Source organism: Pseudonaja textilis, chromosome 1 (assembly GCF_049901715.1).
Source record: "Pseudonaja textilis isolate UNSWEBS1 chromosome 1, rPseTex1.2, whole genome shotgun sequence".
Classification (NCBI taxonomy): domain Eukaryota; kingdom Metazoa; phylum Chordata; class Lepidosauria; order Squamata; family Elapidae; genus Pseudonaja; species Pseudonaja textilis.
Window position 1 is genome coordinate 226,873,468 of NC_141990.1, and position 22,835 is coordinate 226,896,302.

The following is a 22,835-nucleotide window of genomic DNA, read 5'->3' on the forward strand; positions in this document are numbered from 1 at the left end:
ATTCAGCAGGTTCTGACCAGTTCTGGAGAACCAGTAGCAGAAATTTTGAGTAGTTTGGAATACTACTTCTGACTGGCCCTGCCCCCATCTATTCTCTGCCTCCCGAGATTGGCTGGGTCTTCTTTTGTTGTCCTGCACAGGAGAATGGAGCTGGAAAGCAGGTTAGTGGGTGGGGAGGGAATGGGGATTTTACAGTATCCTTCCCCTGCCACACCCACCAAGCCATGCCCACCAAGCCACAGCACACCATGCCCACCAAGCCACGCCCACATAACTGGTAGTAAAAAAAAATTAAATCCCACCACTATGTATTTATGGTGGTTGCATTTTCCCGAGATCAGGTGATCACTTGCGAACTTTCCAGCCAGCTTCCGATGAACAAAGCCAATGGAGAAAGCCAGATTTGCTAATTGGGTGTGACTCATTTAGTGACCACTTTGCTTAGCAACAGAAATGCTGGTGCTAATTCTGATGTTAAGTCGAGGACTAGTATAAAATCAATTCCTAGCAAAGAACTCTCTATATCAGCATTTCTCAACCTCAGTTTCTTTTAAGATGCATCCCAAGGCAGGGATGGCCAGGGAATTCTGGAAATTGAAGTTCATCCCCCTCAAAATGGTTGAGGTTGAGAAACATTGCTCTATCTAGTTATTTACTAATCTTTGCAAATAGGAGGCAGCTTATAGAAAAGGAAAACACAGAAATGGATTTATGACATGTACGAACATGCACTGTGAGTTGGTGGAGAATGAGAATTGCTAAATCAACATCATGCAGGGTGTAGCATCTAACTAAACAATAGTGCTCAATAAAATTGAGGGCAATAACATACTGGGTGATATCGCTGGTGTCTAAATCGCACAACTGATGTATGTATGGTTGCTGCTTCCCTAGGCTTACTAGTAGCTATATCGGATTCACTTCTCCACCAAGTGCAATGGGGACTTGCAGGTTCACTATTCAGCCCTTGTCCTTTTCCAAAGTGTACAAGCAAGAGAGCTTTTGGAAATGTTGCTTTTCATATCCTTCCACGTTGTTAGTGTTTGGGGATAAACCCCCTAGCAGAGTGTGCAGCAGCAGTCAAGCCAGGCAGCCAAATGAGAATGAGGCTGGGCCCTAGAGTATACACACACTTGAGACAAAAACACTGTTTGTGGTTGTAAATAGATATTTAATTCATACAGAGATTAAGAATAGTCATTCAGTCCATATATCAGTATCCAGTTTATCTATCCAGTTATCAAGTCCATTAAACAGTAAATACAATGTCTTTATCTGCTTGTATATCTTCTTCTTAAGATACCTTCCTCTCAAGTACTAACGCTGAATCCACAGCTCACCAGTAAACAGTCCTTGTGTTCAGTTGTATTTGGTATCTGGCACAGTAGCCTCCAAAGTAAGCAGATAGACCAACACAGCAGACAGCAGACCTGGAACAGTAACCAGGTGCATCCAGAAGCCGGACTCAGACAGTTGCATCCAGAAGCCGGGGCTATTACGTTTCCCCTCCTACCTATATTACTGCCTGCAACCGCACCCACAATGACATTGCAGTTTCTTGTGCTTAAAGCTACAAGACACTTTAATCTAGGTTTACATATTTATTCAACCCAAACCAGTTGGAGTATTCATATACCCAACACACGTTGTATCTGCTAAAATGTTTCTCTTCTATAAAACAGTTTCTAGACTTCTTGCATTTAAAAACTGTCAGCTCCAAGCAAACCTTCCCCTTCTCCTTCCTAGGGTCTCCTCAAATAAAGTAGTAAACTACAGGTCATTGATTGCATTTTTTAAGATTAAATTTCATGTTACTGCTAAAATAGCTTTACCTCTCATCAGTCCTATACGCCTGGTTATGTCTAGGATTATACAAGTGTGGAGAGTACCCAAGATGATCTTGAAAGACAGAAGGAAGATCTGTTACCAAGGCAACAATCAGACAAGTGTGGCTTGAGTCCAGGCCAAAAAAGAGATTTACAAAAGCACCTCAGACAATTCTCCCACTCCCCTCTCTATTCACATGAAGAGGAAAGATGGGAGGCACAAGATTTAGTTATTGTAGCTGTTTTAATAAAAGTAGATTTAGGCCTCATTTGATATCTGTTTTTAATCTGGTCTACTTTATGAGGCTAACAACTAGTGAACTACCAAGCATGAAATTTTAGAGTTAACACTAATTTGAGTTTTAAAAATTCAAGAGCAAATTGAAAGCCTGGGAAACTGAATCTGAAATAAGCAACCCCAATACAGTAGGTTTAATGTTCCAGTCCAGATCAAAAACTTAACAGTACTTTCAAGCAAAGATTTGCATGTCCACAGATGAAGGACAATGCATTATTTATTTAAAAAATAAATGCTGCTACTGGTAATATGCATCTTTAAGATTGAGGTAGGTTGCTGAAAAGGAAACTTCTAGTACCTTCCTATTACATTAACAAAAGTTAGCTATAAATACAAGGTTTTATTTCATATTTGGTGTTATATATTTGCATACTCGAAATACTGCCTTTTGATTGGTCCGTCAATACTGCCTTCTGATTGGCCCGTCAATACTGCTTCTGTTTGGTCCATTTTATGTACTTGTGATTGGTCTGTCTGACGGCGGCAAATTCAAGGAGCCATCATTGGCTGCGAGCCATGAGCAGCCGCGATAAAAGAGGCTGCCGTGGCTCTGTGGCATGTTCAGTCTTGAAAGAAACTAAAAAAGAGCTGAAGTCACACTGGTCTCGAGTCGACCTTTCCTGCGACTTAACATTTGTGATCCCCATGAAATCTACATTTGCAACACTGATATTTGGCTGGAAACTATCAGAAGCTTCTGATGATTTTCACACCCCCAAATTATGTGAATGTCTATGTACAAGTATATACAGTTATGTATGACGTTCTCCTTTTTTAAAGGATTTAATTTTGTTTCCCCCCAAAATGGTTCAGCTCAAAGGAAATTGGAAGTACTAAGAGGGGCAAGAACCATTTTGATGGATCAAGAAATGATTTGTTTCACTTACATTCAGTAGTTAATATCTTAGCTTCAAGCTTCCCATAACTCCACTGTTCATATTGAGTTTCCGGAAAACATTAACACCTCGACTAAGGAACTGGAGTTCTTAGTACCCTGATTAGTTGCCATTGTTGGTCATCTGGATTACTTTATCTTAATTTTCATTCATATAATCTTCACAACATTTGAATCGGTTAATTTTCTACCACAGCCATAGCATTGAACCTCATGATAACTGGAGAGCATGTGTGCCTTCTTGCAGTCCTGATAAATGCGATCAGTTGTTCTCTCAGCTGATGGGACGTTGTTGACGCTCATAGCGGACGGAGATGATCATGAAGAGGATGCATGTTACCGCTTGAATCCCACCTAGGAGGAAGAAATAATAATCCATCCGACATTTGTTGATGTTTCCTAGGTAAGAAAGAGAGAGCAAGAGAGCCTTTAGTATACAGCAGCAGAAAGATGTCTTCTGCAGCCTTCACAGGTCCAGGAATCCCTTGTGTACAACAGTCTTGACAACACATTTTAAAATAATTTTCTCTAAGTCTCCTCCAGTCTACCTTCCTTTACCACAAGATGTTTGGCTTTGCTGGAGAACAGTGAAAACTCTTTGAATGGCTTCTCTATTTTTCTTAGTGGAGAAAGGGGCTAAAGAGTATGGCACATGCTCACCAAAATCTTCTGGGCAATACATCCAGCCATTGGTTGGCAGGGAGAGTAAACTAAGGAGGCCAGATCCTAAAAGAGATCCAACTCCAGAAATGAAGAAAAAAAGACCCATAATTGCTCCTTGCATGGTTCTGGGAGCTTCAGAATAGGCAAATTCCAGCCCTGGAAAAGTAGAAAGAATTCAAAGGATTAGCAAGGTAGAGAAGCACGTTTAAAATAGGTTTAAAGCAGGGGTCTCCAACCTGAGCAACTTTAAGCCTGGCGGACTTCAAGTCCCAGAATTCTGGGAGTTGAAGTCCGCCAGGCTTAAAGTTGTCAAGGTTGGAGACCCCTGCTTTAAAGGATAGTTCAAGAGCTGAAGTCATGATGGCAACTCTGTGTTTTTTCATCTTTTGGTGCAACTAGCTGCACTACATTCGGATCAATGCTGACATAGGAACAACAGGGTTAATAAAACCTTGTTCCCTGGCTTACCCGGAATGCTGGCAAAGATTTCACTGATTCCAATGAGTAAATATTGAGGGATTTGCCAGAAAATGGAGAGTGGGGCTGCAAAGTATTCATCTTTCCCAATTCGTTGTGAGATTGTCTGGTTGTGGTTCACATATCGCAGCCGCTTAGTCTCCAGGAAACCTAGATAGGAGCAAAGCATTTGGACCAGAATAAGATATTGTGAAGAACATTATCATAGATGACGCAGATTTTTAAAAATTAGAAAATAAGTGCTCATATCTTCATAATATTAGGTATAAAATATTTATAGGTATAAAAATACTTACTAGACAACTCATGTCCCATTGGGTTATTCTTTCAGAGATATTTCCTTACTCTAAGCAGAAATACAATGAACAAGGTTGGACAAAAAGCAGGAGCATCTTCCAACATCTTGCTTGCTTCCCCTTTGAGTTTCCATGTGCAAATCTGGCAGGGAGCATTGGAAACCTCCCTTCCCTTCCCTCCCTTTCCCTTTCCTTGTCGGCAGGCAGATAAGTAACTGCTGATGGGTGGGGGAGGGAGGAAGGGATTGTGAGACTGGCTGGAAAACTATTATGGAACTTTGAAAATGAAGATCATGTAACCTCAGTAGTAGCCTAGCAGTGCAGCAGCAGCCAGTAACACTAAAGCAGCCACAACTTCCCCAAATTCCATTCCCTCTGGAGTCGTGGATTTTAGACATATTCTGTAAAATAATCCAGTTGAGGTACCATGGTTGAAAACCCATTTCCCTATGATGCACTGTTTCTCCCGGTTAAAAGCCATGATGAGAGTTTTAGTAGTATATCAATTAAAGTATCAGTAACCAAAACAGTATAGCCTGTTTAAAAAGGAACCACATGATGCACTTCACAGTTCAGCACACTCTGCGGGCTGATCCGCGCCTCATGTGCACAGCTTTAATTTGGTCCAGAATTTGTTCTCATTTCAGTCTATGGTACAATGAATAACCATCTCCAAAACTACAATGTGAAAGTATCTTTTTTCTTTCATGTTCTCAAGTGTCCAGACTGCAGAACAACTAACAACTTTTCAGAACAACTTTTCAGGACAGACCATTCAACATTTTAACTGGAAATCAGGATGCTGCTTTGCTCACATCCCCCACATAAAGCACACGAAGAACTAGAAGAACAGATTATGTTTGGCAAGGATGAGGGATGTAGACTTGGTAAGAGATTGATGGGGTCCAAGGAGATCACTGGAACATCCTCAGAACAGCTATGGGCTGTCATCAGAGACAGGTTGGGATGCCAGGCACTTGAATATTCAGTCCCCGGAGAGTATATAACTATGTTGCCTTAAACATTAATGATCAAGATTCTTAATTACTGAGGCACAGGCAGTACCATACAGAATGAAGACATTGTTTCCCTTGAGTCAGGTGCCTATTAACTACTTGATTGATTGACTCCATTTTTATACTGCCAGACTTAAAAAAATAGCTCCTTACATTATACATCATGCCTCAAAAAAAGATTGAAAATCAATGTAAAAGAAGATCTACAACAATATAAGTGCATCATGATGACTATTCCCTGTACAAATCTCCCCAGGACCCGGGGTGGTACTTCTACTGGTTTGGCCCAGTTTGGCTGAACTGGTAGCTCCAAGGATCATCTGTGAGTGAACCGGTTCTCTCTGACGATCAGCTGCTGGGACTGCCTGCCTGCCCTGGTTCTATTCTGATCTTTATTTCCTAGTTTTGAAGCTCAGCTGCTTCGCGCAGCATAGCAGATTGCTGCACATTAGCTATTTAACACACAGAGAGAGTACAGAATTGCAGGAGAAGGTCAGTAGCAAACCCGCTGCGCACACGCCAAGTGCACGTGCAAAGCACGCCCACCAAGCCACACCTACAGAACCGATGGTAAAAAAATTTGAATCCTACCACTGCCCAGGACTACTTTGTTCTGGAAGGCTAACAATGAAGGAAGTAACCTAATTTTCAGAGGAAGATTATTCCATAATATGGGAGTTACAACTGTCCATGAGCCTTCAATTTGTGAATTTAGGATGCATTAAAAGATGATGGTAGTGCTGGGTGAGCTAGCTTCTTCTACAGAGAAAAGGAATCCTGTAAGTACCCTGGTGCCAAGTGTTACAAGGGCTTATTATAGGTCAAAAATAGCACTTTGAATTGCACCAGGAAAGCTACTGGTAAGTAGTGCCGTAATCGTAAAACAGTGTTAGCTGATTACAGTAATTTTGATTTGCTAATACACAGGCTGCTGTATTTTTCAGTGTAGATGTAGAGCTGATTTTAGAAATTGTTGGGGCAACAATTTCAACAATTACACGAGTAACGTTTTCATACAATGCAGAAATGTTTGCATTGCTTTCTTTTGAGGTGCAGAAGCAAAGGTAGCCAACATTCCATTTAACAGTAAGGAGAAATAGATTTTTAAAGCTTTGTTTACTCTAATATACAAAGGAGAAAGCAAGAAGATGGAAATAAAAAGAAAAAAACCCCACAAACAATAGGAAAGGAAGAAACAAGATGAAATCAGAGGGCTTTTTTTTTTAGCATTGCATTACACTTTGATCACATAGAATAATATTAACCCATCTTTCCTTTATGTCACTAGAAAGCTAATTCAGAAAGAGTTAGCTCTTTCCTATCATTTCCTATCATTTCCTATCATTTCCTATCATTAACTGGTTTCTTTTGCATGTCCAGTGAGACATTGTTTTCCATGTCACTTTTGTTGGAAGAATCCCTTCTGATGCCATCTCTGTCTTTCAAATACAACTTATTCCATGCCTACCATTACTTCCATATCATCTTTTCGACACAGTCTATCCATAGAAGCAAGGATTACTATTCACATTGTTGATACTAACTTCTGATTCCATTTTTCAAAAGTGTCCATCAGTATTTTCAATGTTTTAATGTTTTGTATCATTTTATAAGCCGCAATTAATTAGCTGGCTCATGTATTTTTCTTCTTTAACAAAAATCTTTAGTTCCCTCTAGTGTCTAATTTTTAAAATTGCTAATCTTTACGATGTCTTGCTAAAAGTCCAAACAAATTTATTTCCTTTGGGAAGGACTCTTTACAATTACAATTAAATTTAAAAAGTGATTAGAAAAGAAAATTAATAAACCAAATGTCCTTTAAAGGGCAAAGATCACATTTAAGAGGAGGATGACTATTCTTGTCTTTCAATTCTCAAAATCTACTGGGGACTACTGTCTTGTGGTCTTCTTGTGAGGAGCAACTATTTAGAGTGCACATGTCCCATCCTAGTGGTGGGATTCAAATTTTTTTACTACCGGTTCTGTGGGCATGGCTTGGTGGATGTGGTGTGGTGTGGCTTGGTGGACGTGGCAGGGGAAGGATACTGTAAAATTCCCATTCTCTCTCCACCCCACTAACCTGCTTTCCAGCTCTGTTCTCCTGTGTAGGGTAACAAAAGAAGATCCGCCAATCAGGAGGCAGAGAATAGATGGGGGCAGGGCCAGTCAGAAGTGGTATTCTGAACTACTCAAAATTTCTGCTACGGGTTCTTCAAACTGCTCAAAATTTCCATTACCGATTCTCCAGAACTGGTCAGAACCTGCTGAATACCACCTCTGTCCCATCCTCTCCTTATATCCAGAGAGGTTCTGAGCAGCTGGTCTACTCATTGACTCTTTGTTGTTTGCTGTAGCCATTGGCATAGTTTTGTGAAGCCATCTCCAGTCTGCCATTTTTCCTCTGGAAACTTTTTTTATAGTTCATTTTGAAAAAAAATCTGATTCTGTGGGCACCTCTTACTGGTGGTCTTTCATCATAACATCATTTTTTACAGCATCCTGTACCTGATAAATTCAGTTCTTCATACATTTACTGCTAATTGAAATCCTACCTTCCATAGTACTTTTTATGGTTTCATAATTGCATAATTCAATATTACATTAGCAGATTTAAGCTATATTTATCTTCCCAAAACCATATTAACAAATGTATGGTCATTAACAAATATATGTATTATATATCAACCTAAAACTGGATAATCACAGGACAAACCCATACCATATATCTAAGTGTTTCCTCCATAATTTTATACTTGTAGAATTATGAAGTTGATAGTTTTTTAAAAAAATGTTCTGATGGGTGCAATAAATATGAAAAAAATATTTTGTTGAATTAAACTTACATTACAACTATAGAAACATTGTTTATTTATTTTATTCCAAACTTTTCACAAATAACCAATACTCATCTTAGTAAAATTTTTAAAAACTATGCTATCTATATACTATATATACGGTACATTCAAAATCATTCAAAACAATTTTAGTACAGCTATTGGGGTTGGATCAAATTATAACTTTAAAAGATGTAATTGAATGAATATACATTCTACAGCTTTAGACATTACAGATTGTTAGAAACTGAATTTTTCCTCTTAAGCTAATTAAAATGTTCAGACAACAAATAATAAACTGATTTTTACAAATATCCAGAGACAGGTTAAAGTCTATCTATCAGAAATACATAATAGCTGTTCCAATTAATTGAATAACTTCATAATTTACTAAATGATAATGGTGTATTAATCACTTTTGGTTTAGAGTAGACCATTCATTCTAAGGAGGATTTGCTTAGGTTTTCCTCATGGCAAAAGCCAATATGATTGTTACGGTTCCCCAGGCCAGGCAAACCAGATCATGATCAAATCATGGCTAGTGTTTCTTTTTTTAGCATCTTAGCCTCCCCCTGCTTTAGGGGTAAGGAATGTGGGATTAGTACAAGCTTATGAATGAAGTGCTTACCTGCTAATAGGACTGAGCCAAGGCCAGAGATCATGCCTGCTGCCATTCTCTTCAGTGCTGATGGCAACAGCTTCTTCTTTGCTAGGAATGGGTCTATTACTCGGTCGTTCAATGGAATGAGGATCAATAGAACCACTACATTGGCTAGAAGGAGCCAGGCATCTGGAAACTGAAGAGAGAGTGAGGAAGAGTGTAAATATTATCCTGCATCTCCCAAACACTTCTAAGATGTTTGGTAATGAATGAAATTCAACCAGTTTCTATGGACTTGAATCTGGGCCCCCTTGCCCCTAGCTCAGCAACTTAACCACAATGCCTATTTCCCCAAGCTTAGCAACTTAACCATAATTCCTTTTCCATTACAGAACAATGCTGCTTTTTGGATCTCTAAAGAGTCAATGAACAAAACTAAATTGTAATATTTATAGATCTATGCAGTTTCACAGATGCTTCCAATACTTGTGCAACTGCTTATATCTTGCAAATCCCCTACTACTAACAGCCAAAAAGGCGTTAAGAGTTGTTAACCTAATCTTACGTAGCTTTTTCTCTGCTAATATTACACTAATAACTAGAGCATACAAAACATTTGCTAGACCAATACTTGAATACAGCTCATCAGTCTGGAACCCACATTACGTATCTGATATTAATACAGTTGAGAAAGTCCAGAAATATTTCACAAGAAGAGTTCTCCACTCCTCTACTTGTTGCAGAATACCTTATGCCATCAGACTTGAAATTCTAGATCTAGAAAACCTAGAACTATGCTGCCTTCGGTCCGATCTAAGTATAGTATATAAAATTATACATTGCAATGTCCTACCTATCAATGAATACTCCAGCTGCAACCATAACAACACAAGAGCAAACAATAGATACAAACTCAAGGTTAATTGCACCAAACTTGATTGCAGGAAATACGACTTCAGCAACAGAGTGGTCAATGTCTGAATACTCTACCTGACTCTGTAGTTTCTTCCCCAAACCCCAAAAATGTTAACCTTAGACTGTCTACTATTGGCCTCACCCCCTTCCTAAGAGGCCTCTAGGGGGCATGCATAAGCGCACCAGCGTGCTTACCGTCCCTGTCCTATTGTTTCTTTTATTTTTTATTGTTCTTATATGTATCCATGTATTCATAACCATGTTTTTACTTATACCTATTATCTTGTAAGCAATTGACCAAAAAAAAGCATCAGGAATGACTACTAGAAGTGATACAAAAATGCTATGACATGTGGATGGAGTTATAAATTGAATACCCACTGATGTACCACTGATTGTTTTAATGTCAGATCCCTTCAACTAGCAAACATTCTCAGTATTCTTGTCCAGACTTGTAAATTGTTTCTCCTCCAGGCAAATAGAGAACATCTGAAATCATATTCTACTCCTTCTAACTATCCTGGATTGATTATATACAGGCAAGAAGCTTTCAGCACACTGTTCCCACTGTAAGTGATTTGCAATAAGCAAAAAGCTTATCTTGATTATTCTTGGACTTTCATCCAGACATTTTAACAGATTTCAGCAGAACATCCTATTTTTCAGTCATGTGAATCAGCCTTCCAGCAAGACCATTCTGTAAACTGGGACAGTCACGTCTGTTAGCTGGAGTAGGGAAAGATGTGTGGTGAATGATCCAGAGATTCATATTAGATATGCTGCATCACATATGTGCAGGACCCTTCCCCCTCTTTTTTTAAATTTTTAGGGGGAGTATGATTTTGGATGTGGTTGTGGTTCAAGATGACATTCCGCAGATTCTTGGCAATAATGAGCAACCATTGCTTCAAGGTTCAGATGAATTGTAGCAGAAGCCTCTTAACTGCAATCAAATATATTTACCAGCTAGATTTAAATTCATGGTGATGGGACTACAAATTAAAAGAAGAAGAACCAATTTATTCTCATCCTGAAATAACAGATCTCTTTGAGAAAAAAATTGAAATCATCAACATTAGTTTTCTAGAATCCTCACTATCCTAGTTATACACACTGTCTTCTAATGTTTCAGCAATTCCTCTATCTGTCATAACCCAACTTGTGGCTTGAGAGAAAATAGAACAGTTTCTCTTCCATCTATATGGTAACCAAAGGCCTATGATCTTAATTAACTATGACATATGCAGTTGATCAGGAGATTTCCTGATTACAAAACTAGGGATTGGACTTGGGTTCTTGGAGACAAGGACAATTGAAAGGATCTGTTTCACACAGCTTCATTCCACAAATGATCATTTTCTTTCTACCCAACTATTGATTTCTTAACACATCTACATTTAGTGGTGGCCCTTTATGTGAGCTGTTGGACACTTGGAGCTTCTCAGTGGTGGGATTCAGCCAGTTTGCACCACTTCAGGAGAACCGGTTGTTAACTTTCTGAGCAGTTTGGTGAACTGGTTGTTGGAAGAACTCATTAGGACAGAGAACTGGTTGTGAAATTATTTGAATCCCATCACTGGAGCTTCTCCATTAGAGGGACCTTTATTATGATTTGAAAGGGCCAACATACTTCGGAATGAGTCAAACGTTTTAGAATATAACAACTCAAACCGACTGACTCGCCTGCCCCATAGCTTACCATATAGACAGTATCTATGGTTTCTGAGAATGCACTGTCATTCATATGACTACTTTGAAAGAAGTTGGGGATGGAGAGATGGAGACCCTGCAAGTAGTAGGTTGACTGCATCTAAAATAAAATAGAAAGTGATATTATTAAAGAAATAAACACAAGACTTAAATGTTTTTCTATACGGAGATCTCCTATAGTAAAACAACATACACTAAACCTGACAAGCCTGAGACATGTCAAACCAATTCCCATATTGTCTCACCTAAAATGTCCGTTGATCACAGTGGCTGGAGACGATGGGAACTGAAGTTTAAACTATTAGAAAGGCACCTATTTGGGGGAAAAATAATGTTCCTATCCTATATCTTTAACAGAGGACCCTATTCTTCTTCATGGAACAGTGAGGCTTATTATTACATGGTAATGCCAGTGTCCTGTCATAGGGTCTTAGTAATATCATAACATGGGTAAGTAGATATGGCAATTATAGGATGAGCTGGAAAGTACAGTTTAGACTATCAACTTCTCCCTGCCCCACCACTCCAGTCAGTATAGGAAAAGTATGAAAGTATCCCTGAGTAATGGTTGTTAATTTTCTGTGTGAACACTTCTTGTAAAAATGAACTCTCTTGACTTGATATTTGGTTCATTGTTGAATTGCTGTTCCATCTAAGAAACTTTCCCCAACATTCATAGATATGAATGTTATTATTACCCATAGATGATTAACACACAGGTTGTCTCATTTAATTTGTTTTTCCTAAAACTTTATATTTATTTGATTTGCACCCCAAATTTATTATTTATAAGTAACTCAAGGTGGTAGACATATCTAATACTCCTTCCTCCTCCTGTTTTCCCCACAACAACGCTGAGAGTTGATTTGAGACTGAATGACTGGCCCAAAGTCACCAATCAGTTTTTCACGCCTAAGGTGGGAATAGTAGACGTGTGTGTGTGTGTGTGTGTGTGTGTGTACCACATTACTATATAGTCTGTTTGATTTTCACTTAAGAGTGTTGTGTTCCATCACACAGGTTGTTCTACTGGCATTCATTCACCCCACCCCTATTTTGTTCTTTTTAGAATGGTTGTGATTGCACTTTTAGCACTCTGTTTCTAGGAACGCTTATTCATCCTGATTGCCTCCTCTGATGAGCTTCTTCTACTGAGGAAACATACTTACATTTGCTAAAATACATTGAAATCTAAAGTATGCAGTAATTTCTTATTTTGGCTTATCACTCTTGCCTTAGCTTTCTTCTTTTTCTGAACCTTTCCTTATGCAGTGTTGCATTTCAACAAACTCCTTAGTTCTCACTGTTCGCTCACTCCTATCCCAGTTGCCTTATATTCTTTCTACACTTTCTGCAACAGTCTCTGCTTACTCAGCAGGAAGCACTCAATTGTTCACAATGAGCAGCTAACAATTTTCAGGACACATCATTAGCAGCCAACAGCTATTTAACAGGTGACCTTTTCAACCCAAATAGCTGAGCACATTGTCCCTACAGCTCTCCTTTCTGATGAACCCTGTTGCCAAAATAGGGAGAGAAAGTGTTTAAGGATCATCTAGGGTAGTTTTGCCCTCTTCTCATTTTCCTTGTTCATGTATCTCTTTAGGATAATTGCTTCTAAATTTTCTTGGCAAATGAAATAACAAGGATTTACAATTCTTTAAAAAAAAAAGACTATAGAAAAAAAACAGACCTTTTTTGTTTTTTTAAGTGCACATTTCATTCAGTTTATTGCAATCATTTATCAATTTTATTGCTGTGCTATAATAGTAAAGAGGCATCAGGGGAGAAATGAAAGTGGCAGGCTTCTCTTTTTCTCTAACCAAATATTTCAGAATGATTTAGAATGCCTAAAACCTGGCAGGTTGATAGCATTGAGGTGGATCTGCCTACTATTTATTCAGTGGGTTTAATTTGAGTTGCGCACGGACTGAAGCCTAATGGAATCTGCCTTCCTGCTAACAACTGGGCGGAATTTATCTGGGGGAAAGAACCAAACTATTTTCATGTTCTGCATGATCAGGCTAGATAGTGTGCGGGATTCTCTCTGAAGATTAAGTAAAATCATGGCTATATCAAATAAATAAATAAATAAACAAACTTGTGAGTATGAAGGAAAACAGAAAAAAAACCCCAGAAAAACAATTAATCTTTCAAGGTTCTTCATCCAATTTAAGTCTATGGAGATTCTCAGTCGTCCAGGTCATTGTTGTCCCAAAGGTGCTTTTTTCAAGAGGCAATTGGACTTTCTTGTTTTTCTCTGAAGACGTTTTGCTTCTCATCCAAGAAGTTTCCTCAGCTCTTGGAAGAGAAGCAAAACTTCTTCAAAGAAAAACCAGAAAGTCTAGTTGCCTCTTGAAAAAAGCACCCTTGAGACATCCAATTTAAGGACATAATTATTAGGTGGAAGATTTGTCCATTTATTAAAAAATAAAAAAATTATGTTTTCACTTCTTAGTATAGGACTCCTCTTAATGCCAACAGTACCATTCAATAGAAGCATGGCAACCCTTTCTTCAAATATTCAGAAGAAAGTATGTACAATAAAATAATCACATTTTGGTTGGCCATGTTATAACTAATGCCTAAGGGGCAAGAATATCCTGCCACACCTCTGAATGTTTCATTAAAATGCTTTCTTTTTCTTTGAAAGAATTTCCAAAGGAAATGTTCTTTGTGAAATTGAATGAGTAATGATATTTAAAAAAACACAAAGGGGAATTTCTTTTCCTGGCATGAGCTGAAATCTTTTTTCAACATGTCTAAAAGATTCTCTCTTGATTTTTTCCCCTCTCTGTCTCAAGACAACATTTCAAAGATGAAATTTGAATTGCCGCAAATGTGCAATCTACAGAAAGCAGCAACCACCCCAGGATTCACATTGTATGTACAGGCTGCCACCCCCAAATTATAATGTTAATTGTCCTTCACCAGAGCATTGCTAAAATTGACAAGACAAATAAATACATAGCATGGAAAAAGTGTATAAGGAGGACTGTAAGCTGGTGATGAAGTACATCTTTTTAATTTAACAGATACTGTGTTTCCATAAAAATAGGACACCAGGTCTTATTTTGGGGGAATGTCTTCTACTGACTCACCTCATGGTAGTGGCACCAACAGTCCCGCCCTCTTAGCCCATTTCTTCTATGGCCGCTTGCCGTCGCTGGTGTGCATCACCACCAGCTTCCGTTTCGTTGTAAGAGGCCTTCTGGAAAGGCCTCTGCAGTTTAGAAACAGATTGATGCCTGTGACACTCTCCAGACTCATTTAGCCATCAGAGACCTTCAGGAAAGGCCTCTGCAGCTGATAAAAAAGTTCCAGATTAACGCACACAAGGCCTGGATATAACTGTTTGAAGGTAAGTACCAGTAGGGCAGCTCCACCCCCACATCCCCACCCTAGCTTGATTTTTATATGTGCACTCACCCCACCCTGTGCACCCTGGAATGGGCAGGGTCTTAAGTAGGGCTTATATTGGGCGCATATGTAACATCAAGGTAGGTCTTATTTTCAAGATAAGTCTTATATTCAGTGAAACACGATATCAGCTTCAACTACTGGACAGAACCTAGCATTAGAACACACATCTTTCAACTGGGCAACGTTATCCTTTCCCAAACCCTCAAAACTGTTCCTTCAGCTGCCTTTGAGGGTCTGACTCGAGTGCAGGAAGGGGGGCAACCAGCTTGCACAAAATTCCACACTTCATACGAGCAAATCAGGCGTAATAAGCAGAACATTCTCAGAGCCTTGTTTACCTCAAGGGGCACCCTGGGGCACAGCCAGACAGCATGCTGAAGCGATATCCACCAGTCCTTAAGCCAGCAGAATATTATGTTTAATATAAAATTTCCTTGGAACAATAGTTGTAGCCATCTGCCAGATTACCCCACTAACCTGTTGCAGCAGATGTGAAGTGCTCCATATCTTTGGTCCAATTAATCAGGCAGAACTTTGTATTGTTAGGTACACATTTCTAAGGTTGAAAGGACAAATGTATCTAAACTGTCTACTAAAAAAGTGGTTTTTACATTTCTGAAGGTGCTACCTCTTTTCTGAGGCACCTATGAGACATAGAATCTTCTAATAATTACATTAACCTGCAAAGAAGAAAAATGCATCTGTTTGAATTTCCTTTTTCACTGAAATCAACATCAAGAGCCTTCTCTGGAGATCCCCCAGGGTGAAACTTGCAAATGGTGAGGAGAGAATATTTCTAAATGGCCCTGCAATCAGGGAAGGCTTGCCCAAAGAAGCTGCTTGTTGGCCATTTATTTTGGTAGTTTTGTTGCTAGGCAACTCCCTTAAACCATTAAAGTAAAAAGCTTCTTCTGATGCTGGATTTTCACTGCCGTACTTGCACGTCTTTAGTTTTAACAAGTTCATTTTTATGCTATTACTGTTTAATCTTACTGTACAATTGCATGTAGATAAATAGATAATGGGGAAAGATGGAATATAAATCCCTAAATAAATACTAAGTAAGTGCTTACTATTAACATGCAAATTAAAACTGGCATCCTCCTCAGATTCCCAGCTAAATGCTGCCTCTGAAAACACAACAAGCCCCTATGCTTCCCTCTGCTGCTGGCGTTATTGCCTGTCAGTCAGGGCATTTTCCCATACGAAAGAAGGAGTGCCTGTAGGGTGGCTACCTGGAAATAAACCATCCAATAGGGGATGAGAGTCAGCAGAACTGGCAGGATCTTTGCCACCACATGGAGGTTGGAGGCGTGTTCATAGGATGATGACCCCATAGGCTGGTTGCTTTCCCCTGAAAGCGGATTGGGTCTGTCTGCTTCCAGCAGGGGATTACTTGCCCTGTAAAGAAAAGGGAGGAAGGAAGATGTTGGGTCTAAAACAACTTTCCCCAAAATGGAGAGCCAGCTCCTAGATAGAACAGATCACATATCCTATAATCCACAGCCATAATCAACAGGAAGCTGTTGTCTGTTCACCGGAGGGCACCAGACAGGGAACAGATTATTTCAAATTATAACAGACCCCCCAAAAAAAAAAACACCCCTCTACTTACAACCCAGATTTGAAGTTCCAATGTCCGATAATAATTTACAATATTTTAGCCAGAAACTGGCATGTGTTGGCCAATGTTTGTTTAATGTCTGCTGTATTTGCTTAATGACCCCCACAAAAAAGTTTGTAACATCAGGTCTGATCATACAGCTCCCATGTTAATGACTGTCCTAACTTACAACTGAAATTGTTGGCTCAATTATAGTCATAAATTGAGGACTACCAGTAGAATTGATTGCCTAGGCAAAAGGGATTGAAACCTTATTGCGAATAATGAGAAAATATTCAGAAGTGGCTCAGGCAGACACCTCTCTAGTTCACTGAATTATTTTTTTAAAAAAGGAGGAAGAAAAGATACATTGCAATCAGCCTGCCTGTGGAGCTGATTTCCTGATCTGATTTACCTAGTGGGGCCAACCTAGTGATAATGAATTGGACTGGCACTGTGGAGACCCAGATTCAATTCCTAGTCATGGAAACATTTTTTTCTTTGCTCAATTTACCCCAAAGGGCCACTGTTGCAGGGTGAAATAGGAGAAGGAAAAACTTGGTACATTGCTAGGGGCTCCTGAAGGAAAGGCAATTATATCTTATAAATAAGTGCTTAAACCTTGTTAGCAAAGGGAGCAATTCTCTTCCTACTGTTCACACTGTCAGAGAAACCTCGTGGGGACAGGACATTGCTCAGTAATTTGGTTCATGATTTGAATGCAAAAATTTCATCTAGCAATTCTGGTCACGGCTGGGAAAATCTAAAATCATAGAAAAGTGATAACCGTTAATGTTTTTCCTGAGCTGGATGGACCACTGCTCTGATTCAGCCCTCAAACATTGAGTTATGGTATGATATTTAACCACTTCAATGAACAAACCACAATTTGTCTGGATCACCCAGAATGCTAAGCCATTAATGCATTGTCTGGATTTACCGATTGTGACCTGCCAAAATAACTTCTGACTGCCTCACCCCAACATATTATTGCCTTTGGAAGAATTCTGGGAATTGAAGTCCACATATCTTAAAATTGCTATGGTCAGGAACACTATCCGAATGCAATTTGCAGATTTCCTCCTCCTTATTTGATGCCTCTTCTTATACAATTTCCAATCATCAAATCCAAATAATAATAGAACAGATCTCTCTCTTTCTCTCCACCCATGGTTTTAACCATGGAGTTTCATTCATCCATATAAGCAGTGGTGGAATTCTTTTTTTTTTTTTACTACCGGTTCTGTGGGCGTAGCTTGGTAGGCATGGCAGGGGAAAGATACTGTAAAATCTCCAGTCAGAAGTGGTATTTGCTGGTTCTCCGTACTCCTCAAAATTTCCACTACCGGTTCTCCAGAACTGGTCAGAACCTGCTAAATACCACATCTGCATATAAGCCAATTAGAAGATGAAATAAATTAAGAGTTCATCCCTTTAGGACAAAATGGTGTAGCTGCAGGATGAGGTGGGATATACCTTAAGCTGGTAAAATGAGCTACATCTTTTCAAACTGCTGTTAAGGATTGCCATTTTATAATGCTTCCTCGTGTATGTTTGGTTTTTAAAAAAATATGCTCTGCAAGCAGAAAGCAAAGTCCATTAGTATTTAGACTAGATTACATCTGGTCTTTTTTTTTTTGGTGACAATTCACAAGACAATTCATCGGCACCATAAAAACAATAAAATCTGTATTTACTCAGTAGTTCTACAATTTCCTTCTCCTGAACATGTACCCAAGTAATTGCAATTATTTGCCTGTTGACCCCTTGCAGGGAGAGTCACAGATTTAAAGAAGTGTATGACCCAGTCCTAAGTTCAGCAAAGCCAAGTTTACTTCAAAGGCCTTGTCCAAGCAGATGGAAATGCACTGCTGAGATTCATTCAGTTCCAATGCATGAAGATAGCTGCTAGCATAGAGATGACACTTATCCTCACAGGCCACCAGAAATATATGACAGTCATAAAGCCACCTTGTGCGAAGTGGCCTCTGTCTGCCTTACCTGGTTTTTAGGGTCACCTTTTGCAATGCTTTGCCACAACAGCTGTTCTGGAGAGTCAAATGCAACACAGTGAAGACTCGACTGCCAGCAGCTGGCTTTGTGATAAAGATGGGGGCAGCCAGAAGGAAGATTACAAGGGCCACGGCCAGACAGACAGCAGGAATGGCATAGCCAATCAGGAAGCCCACATTCTGTTGGATGAAGGCAATCACCAGCAGCGAAAGCACAGCCCCAATGTTAATGCTCCAGTAGAACCAGTTGAAGAAACGTCGGGTAGCTTCCTGGCCACAGTCTGTCACCTGCAATGGAAAAAAAAAATAGAAAGAGAGAGAACAGAATGAGGTTTGATTCTCCTGATTTAGTCCTTAATATGCTAAGCCCAGCAAAATATCTCTAGTTAGCCGATTTTCTCTTTATCTCTCCACTCCCTTCCCTTCGCTTCCTTCTTACATATGCTTCCTTGCATATAGGAAGATATGGAGGTGTACGTTTGATAAAGGAAAGGATAATTGTTGGCTGGTGGGCAAGAGAAGGAATGGTGGGTGGGTATTAAAACCTTCCTTTTGCAAGTGGCACTGCTCTTCCAGCTGTGGAGGAAATAAGTGGCACTGAAAACAGGCCCTTAGCCTTGCTTGTGTAACTTTGCACAACATTCACATCAGAGGTGGTATTCATCAGATTCTGACCAGTTCTGGAGAACCAGTAGCAGAGGTGGTATTCAGCAGGTTCTGACCAGTTCTGGAGAACTGGTAGCGGAAATTTTGAGTAGTTTGGAGAACCTGCAAATACCATCTCTGACTGGAGATTTTACAGTATCGTTCCCCTGCCACGCCCATCAAGCCATGGCCACAGAACCGAATTTGAATCCCACCACTGACCGGTAATGGAAATTTAGTTCTGAGAAACTGCAAGTACCATATCTGACTGGCTCCACCCCCATCTATTCTCTGCCTCCCGAGTCCCAGCTGATTGGCTGGGTCTTCTTTTGTTGCCTTGCACAGGAGAACGGAGCTGGAAAGTAGGTTAGTGGGGTGAGGAGGGAATGGAGATTTTACAGTATCCTTCCCCTGCCAGGCCCACCAAGCCACACCCAGAGAATTGGTAGTAAATTTTTTTGAATCCCACCACTGAGTCACATGTTTGTTTCCATGATATTGCCTTCATATAATCTACAGGTTGTGCATGAAACAACTTTAAATCTTAATTAGGTATACTGGTCTTAAAGCAGTATACCCCCCCAACATTATCCCAAGAGGTGTAAAATCTCTCATGCCTTGCCATACACTAGCTTGGAGGCACAGTCAGCTATTGTGGATCTTATCAGAGACAGGCTGGAAAGCAGAAGCGCACCCTCTGTGGTCACTGGGCATCTTCCTCATCCAGAGTTAGTCTTCTCCATTAACACTTTGTTTCCCAAATTCCTTTTAGAGCAGTCATCTCCCCATCTTCCATTCTGATTTGACACCAGCTTCTCCCCCAGCTTCCAACAAAACAGAGGACAAAAGAGCAGACCACCAACATTTTATTTAGAGTAAAGGAAGTATAATTGTTCTAGTCCATTTAGCCAACCCAGGTCTCCCCTATTCCTGCTGCTGTGCTCTGATCACTGGATTTTTCCCCTCCACTGATGATTTGAAAGGAACAGGAACAAAGCACGACTATCATTAGGGATCAACCCCACAGGCATCCATAGAAACAGCAGGGGGGACAAGTAACAATATGTGTGTCCTCCTGACACAAATCCCATGACCTATATACTTCTATCAGACCTCAGAATGCAACTCTGGAAATCATTTCATGGTGTCATTATACATGTATTGTCATTTTGCTGTAATATTGGTTTGTGTCAATTGGGAAATACACCATTTGGATGTGACTCAGAGACGGGATAGAGATTGACGCAAGGGACAGTAAATTTCCTGACAACATAAGGCCACCATTTTAATTAAACAGTGGAGAAAGACTCTTATGATTTGAAAAAGAGAGATAAATGAATAACTCCAGGATTTCTGGAAACAATGAAAAATTAGCATTACAGAAATGCTATGGGACTTGATTTTCAAAGGAAAAAAAACCCCTATCATCCTGCTTAACAGTTGTCTCTGCTTCCACGCAGCAGATTAACCACTGATTATGATCATTGTTTCCCCATTGTTTTACAGGAGGTTTACTGGGTGCTCTTCTCACCACTCTAAAGATATATTTGGGGGTGGGTGGGTGTCATATGATTCCCAGGATTCCTCCAAGGCTGTTAATCACTCTCACATTTGCATTAAGGGTGCTGCTACTTTAATTACCTGGTCTAGAGATAATTTTGATGGGGAAGAGAGTATCATGATGTCAAGATTGCTAACATTCTTGAGTTCTAAAACTCTTTTGTCCCTCAGAGCTTTGCCAGCCACCAAGGTGTGCCTTTTCAATCCTGGGGTAAAACCCCTTTCATTTTCAGAGGCCTTTTCTATTTTTGTCTAATTAAAACAAAATACTGTTGTGTCTTCCTATAGTCTTCCTGCTTTGAATTTGTTTTAGATGGCCATCATTTAGAAAATGTGTATCAAAAAATATTGCACAACTATGTGAAATCAGTAAACGAAAAATAATGAAAGACATTACATTACATCAAAGCACGTTTTAAAGGCAAAACTCTGAGGCTTATTGGGATAGAACCATCCCAGCAACCCAGTGAAAAATTTAGTAATAATTCCAAATTGCTTGCCTTGAAATAAATAAATAAATAAAGGATAGATCCCAAAGATGATCTCTTACCTGATCGGCACCAAATGGAATGAGATTGGCTTTGACGGAGCTGATGCCAAGGGCCATGATCAGCAGACCAGTGTACAGGAGCGGGGCGCAATATGGACTCGGAAGCTCTTGTTTACACTCGGACATGTCATCTTGGCATGAAGGCTGTATTGGGTATGATGGCATCTCTCCACACAACCAGAGGCGCCCGTCCTGTGAGGCCACAATGGGCAACAGGCATGCTGAGACAAGGTAGAGCAGGAAGCTGAAGACAATAGTCCAGTAGCAGCCTAGGTAAGCATCGGCGAGCCAGCCCCCGATGGGTGAGAGCAGATAGGAGGCACCTATGAAGATCAAAACTGCCTGAGAAGCCTGAGAGCCACCCCAGTTAAAGGTGCTGCTGTTGAGGTACAGGACAAGGTTGGAGACGATACCAAAGAAAGCTGCCCGCTCCAGGATCTCCACCAGCAACACAGCCAGACAGGCAGCCTTTCTGCCCTCAAAGGGAGATGGGGCTGGCCCATTGAGCTGGGCTTCTTTCTGCTTGAACAGGGGTTTGCACTCATCTTCAGTTCGCCGAGAGGCCATGGTGGAGGCCTCAGAATCCTTGTTTGTGCTTCTATACAGATCTTACTTCTTTGCCATTTCTCTCTGGATCTTTCTATGCTGGCTTTTATTTCCTGATCTCTTCTCTTCTACAAAGTCTTTGGGTGCTGCATTCACTTCCCCATTTCTCCCCTCCAACACAAGCATCACATGAGCACTCGTTTCCCTGAAAGGAAACATGCATGTTATGCAGGCCAAGATGGTTTCCTTTTCATGGGAGCCTTTGCTCCTGCCCCTTTTGCAGCACCACCCCTTTTGCATCTGCTGTATACACACACACACACACACACACACACACACACACACACACACACACACACAAACACACACACAGCACTAAACTGCTGTTTTCCTGTATGTCTATCAAGGCAGAACCACATGACCACATAGTTTTAGACAGGACCACCAGCCCCAAGTGAATCGTCCCTAATGTGGTCAGTCAAAAACCCTCTACAGTTATTCCACATCTTCTGCAAAGATTTTTGCATGTATGGACAAAAAGAATCAAGACAGTAAAAGATTCCCACAACATTTGTACTTTTATAAAACCCCATAAATGATTCCAGATTATAATGCAATAAATAATTAAAGTACTGTACTTAGGTACTGCCCTTTTCATTTACTTTCTTATAAGAGATCAAAAATTTGATGTCCATGCTAATTGATCTCACTTTTGAAGATGAAAAGCTTTAAATACTATTTTGAGAAGAATTTTTGAAAGCATAGCTTGCTTTACTCTCCCCCACCCCCACCAAAGTCCCCTGTGCATCGTGGATGGGGGGGTGTTGTGTTCCTGGGAGGGATGAGTGAAGAATATCTGGAGTGAACACCAAGACTAAATATTCCCAGCAGGGTCACTCAAAAAATCATCCCAGCAGCTCAGCTAAAGCAACCAGGCATCGACATAGAATAACAGTGATGTAGGA

At 40.0% G+C, this 22,835-nt stretch overlaps 1 protein-coding gene across 1 annotated transcript; it reads right to left on the minus strand.

Moving 5' to 3' along the window:
• Positions 1-2,051: 2,051 nt before the first annotated feature.
• SLC15A3 (solute carrier family 15 member 3) lies at positions 2,052-22,077 on the minus strand. Its single transcript, XM_026720131.2, has 8 exons — positions 21,325-22,077; positions 18,559-18,857; positions 16,190-16,355; positions 11,521-11,631; positions 8,934-9,102; positions 4,151-4,309; positions 3,680-3,838; positions 2,052-3,418 (listed from the first exon to the last, which is right to left on the minus strand). The coding sequence occupies exons 1-8, from the start codon at positions 21,889-21,891 to the stop codon at positions 3,294-3,296; spliced, it is 1,755 nt and encodes a 584-aa protein (XP_026575916.2). The 5' UTR covers positions 21,892-22,077; the 3' UTR covers positions 2,052-3,293.
• Positions 22,078-22,835: the final 758 nt, after the last annotated feature.